The sequence below is a fragment of the Dendrobium catenatum genome, unplaced genomic scaffold, assembly GCF_001605985.2.
Source record: "Dendrobium catenatum unplaced genomic scaffold, ASM160598v2 fragScaff_scaffold_1116, whole genome shotgun sequence".
NCBI classification, from domain to species: domain Eukaryota; kingdom Viridiplantae; phylum Streptophyta; class Magnoliopsida; order Asparagales; family Orchidaceae; genus Dendrobium; species Dendrobium catenatum.
Window position 1 is genome coordinate 946224 of NW_021319578.1, and position 8077 is coordinate 954300.

The 8077-nt window shown below is 35.9% G+C and overlaps 1 protein-coding gene across 1 annotated transcript; it reads left to right on the forward strand.

Annotated features, from left to right (window-relative positions):
• The first annotated feature begins 251 nt into the window (after positions 1–251).
• Positions 252–2821, forward strand: LOC110109785 (F-box/kelch-repeat protein At1g74510). The gene is made up of 2 exons (XM_020840985.2): positions 252–467; positions 1118–2821. The coding sequence occupies exon 2, from the start codon at positions 1207–1209 to the stop codon at positions 2467–2469; it is 1263 nt and encodes a 420-aa protein (XP_020696644.1). The 5' UTR covers positions 252–467; positions 1118–1206; the 3' UTR covers positions 2470–2821.
• The last annotated feature ends 5256 nt before the right edge of the window (positions 2822–8077 follow it).

Sequence of the window (8077 nt, forward strand, 5' to 3'; positions counted from 1 at the left end):
ATTTATATGATGAAAGTATGGGTACGCAATAATGGGTGACAAGTTGCTGTACCAATGTGGGACCAATATCAAAATCTTTAAATGGTAAATCTTAATGGAAAATTCCTCCTGAAGTTGCTTTTCTTGAAGCCAAAAAAAAAAAAGCCAAATTTAAAGAAAATAAGCCGTAATAAAATGGTTTTACGGTTTTACCTGTCTTTCTCCGAAATAAAAATAAAATATAAGTTAAAAGAAAAAAATCGTGAGAAAAGAACAGGAGAGTGGGAAGGGGATAAATGAGACACATCCCCAAACCCGACGCAGCTCCAGATTTCAAGCTCCCCTTGCCTAGAAGGAACAACAGCAAGGACGAAGACTGCTTGGAAGCCAGAAGAAGAAGAACGAATCAGAGAGATATGCTAGAGACGGAGATAACAAGAGATTAAAGAAGCATTATGAGAATTTTGCTCTCATTCACTCTGGCAGCTGTAAGTCTTTTAGTTTCTCTCGTTAACTGCTTCTTCTTTCTTGAGATGGATGCCGGGAAAGGAAAAAAACTGTTTTTGGATGTTTGCTTTTGAGTACTTTGTTGATCTTTTGGATTTAAAGAATTTGGTGATATGCTTAGATCGATCTCTTTCAAAGGGAAGAAGGAGATATTCAACGCTGTTAGATTCACTCCGTTTTGTTTTTTTTTCCTTCAGAAATCAAGAGATCTTTAACCAAGATTTTTGGGCCCGATGGTTTCTTCTCCTTGTTTACCAAGATCAGTTTTGGAGTTCTACTGGTGCTTTTTATTGTATTTCTTTCTTTTCTTGGATAATTGTTTGTGGTTTTTGTGTTTCCATGTTGTTTAGATTTTGCGTTTGATCTGTTTTTTGTTGTAAGATCGCTTTGTCGGCTTCCTCAAACGTGATTTCTATGTTGGGTTGATTTTCCTTTCAAGAAAATGTTCCTTTTTCGTGCAGATTTTACCTTCCTATTTGCTGGTGTAATCTATGAATTTGATGCTTGGATATATCTATCGGATCTGTTCTTTACTGGATAAAACCTTTTTTTTTTAACTCCCTTCTTTGTGTTCGTTTTGGTGCCTTCATTACCTAATCTTCATACTGAAAATATTCTATTTGTCTTCCAGGGTAACGAGGAATATCTCTTGAAGGACGGAACATAGACTTGTGGTTGGATCAGCAACCTTAGTTTCCTTAGAGCCCGGTCTCAATAGAGATGTTGGTAGGCCAGTCCTGCTTAATATCAAGAGCATTGCCGAGCTCCTGCGAACAAGAATCCAAGTGGTCATACATGACCAACCATATTCTCGAGAAATCTAGCAATAAAAGGCTTCATGATGTTGTCTCTGCAGGGCATTCTGAGGTTATGGACAAGGATCAATGGAGACAGAACAAGTCACCAAAACTTACTGATTCCTCTACCTCTAAATCCGATTGCCGTGATTCAGATAACCTCATTAGTGCAATTGGACGAGACAATTCGATTAGTTGTATGATGTGGTGCTCTCGCTCTGATTATGGCGTCCTAGCCTCTCTCAACCATGGATTTCGCTCATTCATCAGAAGTGGAGAGCTGTATAGACGGCGTCGAAAGAACAAAATCACGGAGCATTGGGTATACTTCTCATGCAATGTAAATGAATGGGAGGCCTATGATCCATATCGTGCCCGGTGGATCAATTTGCCTAAGATGCCCCCTAATGAATGCTTTATGTGCTCCGACAAGGAGTCCCTTGCTGTTGGCACTGAGCTTCTCGTCTTTGGAAAGGAAGTGAATGCTCACATTGTTCTAAGATATACAATTCTTACAAACTCATGGTCACCTGGTATTGCAATGAATTCACCTCGGTGCTTATTTGGCTCTGCAAGTTCTGGAGATAAGGCCATCGTCGCTGGTGGCAGTGATGCTCTTGGTGCTATATTAAGTTCTGCAGAGCTTTACAATTCTGAGACACAAACATGGACAACACTGCCAAGCATGAACAAACCAAGGAAGATGTGCTCGGGTGTATTCATGGATGAAAAGTTTTATGTAATTGGAGGAATGGCTAGCAATACTGAGTTGCTTACTTGTGGAGAGGAATTTGACCCTGAAAAAGGCACTTGGAGGGTTATTCCTAATATGTCACTAGGTTTGAATGGTGCGAGTGGTGCACCTCCGCTTGTTGCAGTGGTGAATAATGTACTGTATGCTGCACATTACGCACATCAAGAAATAAGAAAGTATGACAAGGAAAATAACGTCTGGATCACTTTGGGGAAGCTGCCAGAAAGGCCTGTGTCTATGAACGGATGGGGCCTTGCATTTAGGGCTTGTGGTGAGCAGCTCATAGTCATAGGTGGACCAAGGGCACTGGGTGGAGGAGTGATTGAACTCCACTCATGGATTCCTAAAGAGGGCGAGCCACCAGAGTGGAATATGATTGCAAGGAAACAATCTGGGAGCTTTGTCTATAATTGTGCAGTGATGGGATGCTGAGTTTTTGGATTTTTACTGCAAATTACAAATCGGTCAAACGGAACGCGAGTTTCGCATGTTCATGGCAGTGAATATTGATTCTGCCTGATTGGTAATCTCTGTTTTTTTTTTTTTTGGGTGGGGGGAGCGGGATTCAGATTTTACTCCTGATTTGAAAGAACTCATTTCTTCACTGTAACTTCTGAAGTTCATTGCTTTCTTTTGGGTTCTTTTTCTATCCCTGTCATTCAATTTGTGCTCAAAGAAATTTATCTTCTGCCCCATTTTCTGCTAGGGTAGGAGTTTTCAAGATCTTTGGATCCTGAAGTGCTGCAGCAGATTAATAATTTAATGTAGTGGATCCTTTCTTTAACTCTTGTGTTTTCCTTATAACGTTTTAACATTAGGAAATGACTTTATGTTAGTTCTATAGCTTTTCTGTTTCGAAGAATAAGTTTTAGCTTTAAAAAAAAAAACTTATGTACTTATTTCTTCATTAGTTATGGAGTTTTCAGACAAATCGACAACAATCCATCTGGTTTCTTGATATGGAATATATTGATCCATAATATTGCTCTTTTGTCCTTGGAAGGTTGCATTTCAAAGTATCAGGGCTGGGTGAAATTTTAATTCCATCTGTTTCTGAATTTAAACCTTAGGGTCTCCTTCCACTTAGAAACGTTTGGATTTTTTTTTTATATTGTAACATACATATTTGTTAGAGCTTTAATTTGTTGTGAGACATCAGATTTGTCTCATTTACTTTTCTTTCATCCTTGTGCATATTAGAGGTAGTAGCATAAATTTGGCTACTTAAATAATTATAGTTATTACTTTTTTCATGTACACTTTATCAATAAACCAAACAAATTAAAACATGCACCACAAGATTATTCCTAATCCCATGAACTGTAAGTGGCTGCAGAAGAGCCAATTGCTGATGGAGTTTATTAATGGCCAATCTGTTAGAAGACCTTCTAGAACCTTTTCCTGCTTTCTTTCCTCTATATTGGGAAGTAAACAACACAATGAAACAAATAAGAAAAGAAAACAACGGAAATGAATACTAGGATTTAACAAGAAAAAACTTGAAATTGGGGAAAATCTACCCGCCACACCGCACCAAGAAATTCACCATAAAAATTTGAGAGAAATTGTACATATTTTTCTCTCACTTCTCTCCTTGCCTCTCTTCGCTTCATTCTTCATTTTCTATTCAAAATAGACAAAGAGACACACTTAAATTAGACTAAAGAATGCAACACATCAAGTTAAACATGAAACACGAGAAAGAAAACTGCCTAGCACGATTCGCAGCACTGCGACGCCAAGGTTTGGAGCGTGCAACGCTCACTCTCTATCTCAAGCCAGACTTGCAGTGCTCCATTCTCTTTCACCAAGTCAAGATTGCAGCGCCACCATACTGCATCATATGACGCTACAGTGCACAACTATACAATGTTGCATGGTTGTAAGGGGGAAAAATTTTTTGGTGGCAAGATCTACAAACCCAAACAGATTAAGGTCTCCTTGGAGCGCTCCGATGAGCTCGACCTACATAATTGAAGTATGAGTCAATAGTACAATTTGATTGATCGACACAACCATATTCCGTATAAAACTAAAACTCTAATCTTATTCTCTCTTTTATAGAAATTTGTCGAAGTTGGAAAAACATCAAACAATGTTGTTCCTCTACACTTGTTGAAGTTGTTCATTTTTTTTTCTTTGATCAAGTAATTTGTAAATTATGTTGTTGTCTGGTCCCATGTTTTAGATGAAAAAAATAGAGATTTGCATTAGGCAGTCAACAACCATTATAAAATTTGTCGAAAAATCTTAACATGAATTCTTTTACCCCAAGTAGTTTATCACTTGATGTTGTTGCAGTTGGCAAAGGATTTTGTAAATTGGTACCACTGCTGTAAATTGGTGTCATTCATCAGTTCTTTGTGGAATCAGTAGGTGTTTTTGGAACTTGGAATGGGCTGCACCGACTTTAAAACTTTTTTTTTTCCAAATTAAATTAGCTAAACTGATAATGGCCAGATTTATAAAAGCCAAATGTTTGAGATAGATATAAGAATCTTGTTTTAAATTTGTTATATATTTGTTCTCTTAACTTTATAATCCAAGTAGAAACAGATAGTTTTGGAAGTTCCGATATGCACTTTTCTAATAATTCATCTCAGCCATGCATTAATTGTGCTCGCAACCATTTGATCTAATGGAGCTGTGGCTCATTCTAATCCATTCTTATATACCATTTGAAATGCATAATAAGCTTCTTCTATGTAAGCAAGTCAAAACGCCTGACAGCACAACTTTCTTATCATAATTTCTGCGTATCTGTATATGTATATTTATGTCGCCATGATTTTACTTGTCAATAAATTTGGTTCTCATCCACTTCTTCTTTCCTGATATTGCTAAGGAGCTTTGGTTCTTTTTCGGTTTCAGTGTGGAAAACATCTCTTTCAGTAGATAATTTCCATTTTTTCATTATGAAAAGCTGTATTTGGAGTTGATGTGATCAGTTAGGTATGTGTGATAGGTTGGTCTGAGTTGACGGCTGCAGCTGTCAATATACTTATAGCTGGATTTATTTTTTCTTTTTCTTATTTCTTTTTCTGGGAAAAATTTAAGCTGTATATTGCTAACAGCTAATTCTACCTCCTACCACACCTGTCTTGCCGTGGCTATTAGTCATTGCTTAAATCATGCTGCATCATGGCGTGTAATGGTGCAGTGGCCTCAGCTTCAAATCTTCCAATTTAGACTTTTAATTAATTTTTTGCGTGTTAAAGCAACTTTAATCAATGAGTTGGATCTGATACACAGCTCCAGCTAATTCTACCTCCTACCACACCTGTCTTGCCGTGGCTATTAGTCATTGCTTAAATCATGCTGCATCATGGCGTGTAATGGTGCAGTGGCCTCAGCTTCAAATCTTCCAATTTAGACTTTTAATTAATTTTTTGCGTGTTAAAGCAACTCTAATCAATGAGTTGGATTTGATTTTTGATTTTTTTTTTTTTTGGGAATATTTGGGGCAGTAGCCCATTCATTGATAAAAAAAGGTTACAGAAAGAAAATCCAAATGCTTAACATAAAAAAATATTAAGCACATAACAAAATCCTATCAGCAAAAGCTGCAGAAGAAGGAAAAAGCTGTAAAAATACAAGTAAAAAGGAAATGCAGAAAAAAAAATAAGGACTCAGTAAGCAATCAGCAATAAGAACGCCCAGCTTGCCAAAAATACCCGTACGGGTAGAGGAATCCCCTGGTTGTCAATGAGAGAAGTATCAGTCGCAGACCATCCAAGGGGAGAGTGAAAGATTGCCATCATTATTGTCCTTCAAAACACCCATCCAGTCCCTGGTTGCAAGTAGAAGCTGTCCAAGGGACATCAACCTTCCACAGCAAAAAGGCAAAGATCAAGTGAGCAAATCTTGGAAGCAATTTTTCCTGAAAGTCTTGAGATATACAGCCCTCTTGATTTTAGAAAAAATGGTAGTGATGCTTTCAACGTTGTTGCCGAATAATCTATCATTCCAGGCTTTTCAAACGAAATAAACAATAGCAGAGATAGTAATAAATAGCAAATTCTTTCTATTACTATCCAATTCCTTATCATCAATATCATTGAAAACCTGCCAAAGATTAGGCCTGTATTTGATTTTTCAGTCTGCTCAAAATAACTCAAATACCTACCGGTGCTTAGTTTAGTTGGTGGGCGAGTACGATTGGGAACCCCCCTTCTCTTAAGTGGGGCCCAATCAAGTACGGGTCAGGAGGTTTCAGTGGTGGGTGCCTCTTCTAGATCAGTTTAGGATTAATCAAGCTCACAAGCACCCTTTTAGGGTGGCATCGGATGGATATCCCGTTTAAAAAAAAAAAACAACTCAAATTTTTCATAATAAACTCATTAAAATTTAGTTTGAGATATTTTTTTTATAGTTTTGTTTTTTAATCATATTTTTTATTATTTCAAAATAGTTTTTGTGCTAGAAAATTATATTTTGGAATAATTTCTTAAAAATTTTACGATAATCTTTATAAAAATTTGCAGTCATCTTTGACGGATTTTAAATCTGATTTTTCATAGCCATTAAAAATAAACTCAACAACATAAAAAATTTTGTTTTATATAAAGAAGTATGTTATATGTTATGGAAATATAATTTAAGAGTGGTCAAATCAAGTTGAACTGTGCATGAAATTGACTTGAAAAGTTTAAAGAAAAGAATCTGGCTACCGTTCACTCCTACCTTCTTCAAGCATTTTTGGATCATTTGTTTGCTTGTAGATTGAAAATATATTATTTTAAAGATTTTATTGCCTCATTTTATGTTGAAAGTAAAATCAGATTTGTGATATTTCTGGCTTCCGAAGTTTTAGGTGTCTATTGCAATAGAAATTATTCTCTGCGGAGGTTGGACATGAAATACTGTTTGGAAATCAATTAGAATGTGTCATGTTAGCGATATCGAGCGAAGAGGTGATGTGACACATTCTGATTGATCTCTAGATGACGTATGACGTTCGCATAGAATAATTAATCCTATTCGGATAGCTTTTGAGTGATTTTGTTTTTCATCATTTGGTTGTTTTTTTTTTTTTTTTTTTTAATCGTTTCATAAAATTATGTCATAATTTTTTTTTTATAATCATAATAATTAATTTACTTTTCTCACAGCAGAATTAATTTTATAAAATGCTGGAGTCAAACCCTAAAATTCAAAAAATGGTGGATTCTATTATTTAAAAAAGATTCAAATTTTGTAATGCGAGGAGAAAAGAAAATTGCTGGGAACAGGAGTGTCAGCTTTCATGACACTCATACAAGCTAAATAACTATGATATCCATATATAAATATAATAACTACTAGATAATGGTCCTGTGAAAAAAAACTTTTGATATGTAGCAGTAATGGATTAATTCAACTAAATTATTGCGTGTTACTCATCGTTGTTTGTCCGGGTGATGAAGAGCTTGTTAGGCAAAGCCTAAGTCCCTGGTTCGAATCCCTTGACAAGCAGTGAATGCCTTAAGTGTTGGCTCGTGTAAATTGGTGTGGGTTGCATGCATATGCTAGGTTGATCGGGATTTTCACTGGCCTAAGAACAGTACTTTCTTATAAAAAAAAAATTCTTGGGTGTTTGGTTTCCTTCTCCCTTACTCTTCTATCGTTTTTCAATCTCCAAATTTATAAAAGAAATTTATTCACAGCCTCTGACTTGTTTGTTGTGGCATCTCTTTCTGTGTTGTGTCCGTAAGGATTTTTTGGCCTGGTTTGGTAGTTACAATATAAAATTACATTAAAGATTAAATAAATGTCAAATCTAATCATCGGATGTCATGACTGAAGAAGCAAAAAATTTGCTGTAGCCCGACGACCAATTTTATATTATTATGGTTGTATCCCTACCTGTAACTTTCTTTTTTTTTTTTGGGAAATTCCTACCTGTAACTTTCGAATGGAAGATAAAAGCTAGTGGTATGAATTAGTACGTATCTCTTTAATACTTTAATATATTTCTTTATAATTCGCTAGGGAGTTTTGTAATTTTATCTATATCTTTCTATAATTTGTGATTAATAAAGTATAGTGACGGAACAATGGG

What these genes read in the sequence shown, in the direction of transcription:
- LOC110109785 (XM_020840985.2), top strand. Translation starts at nt 1,207, where the DNA reads ATGTTGGTAGGCCAGTCCTGCTTAATATCAAGAGCATTGCCGAGCTCC.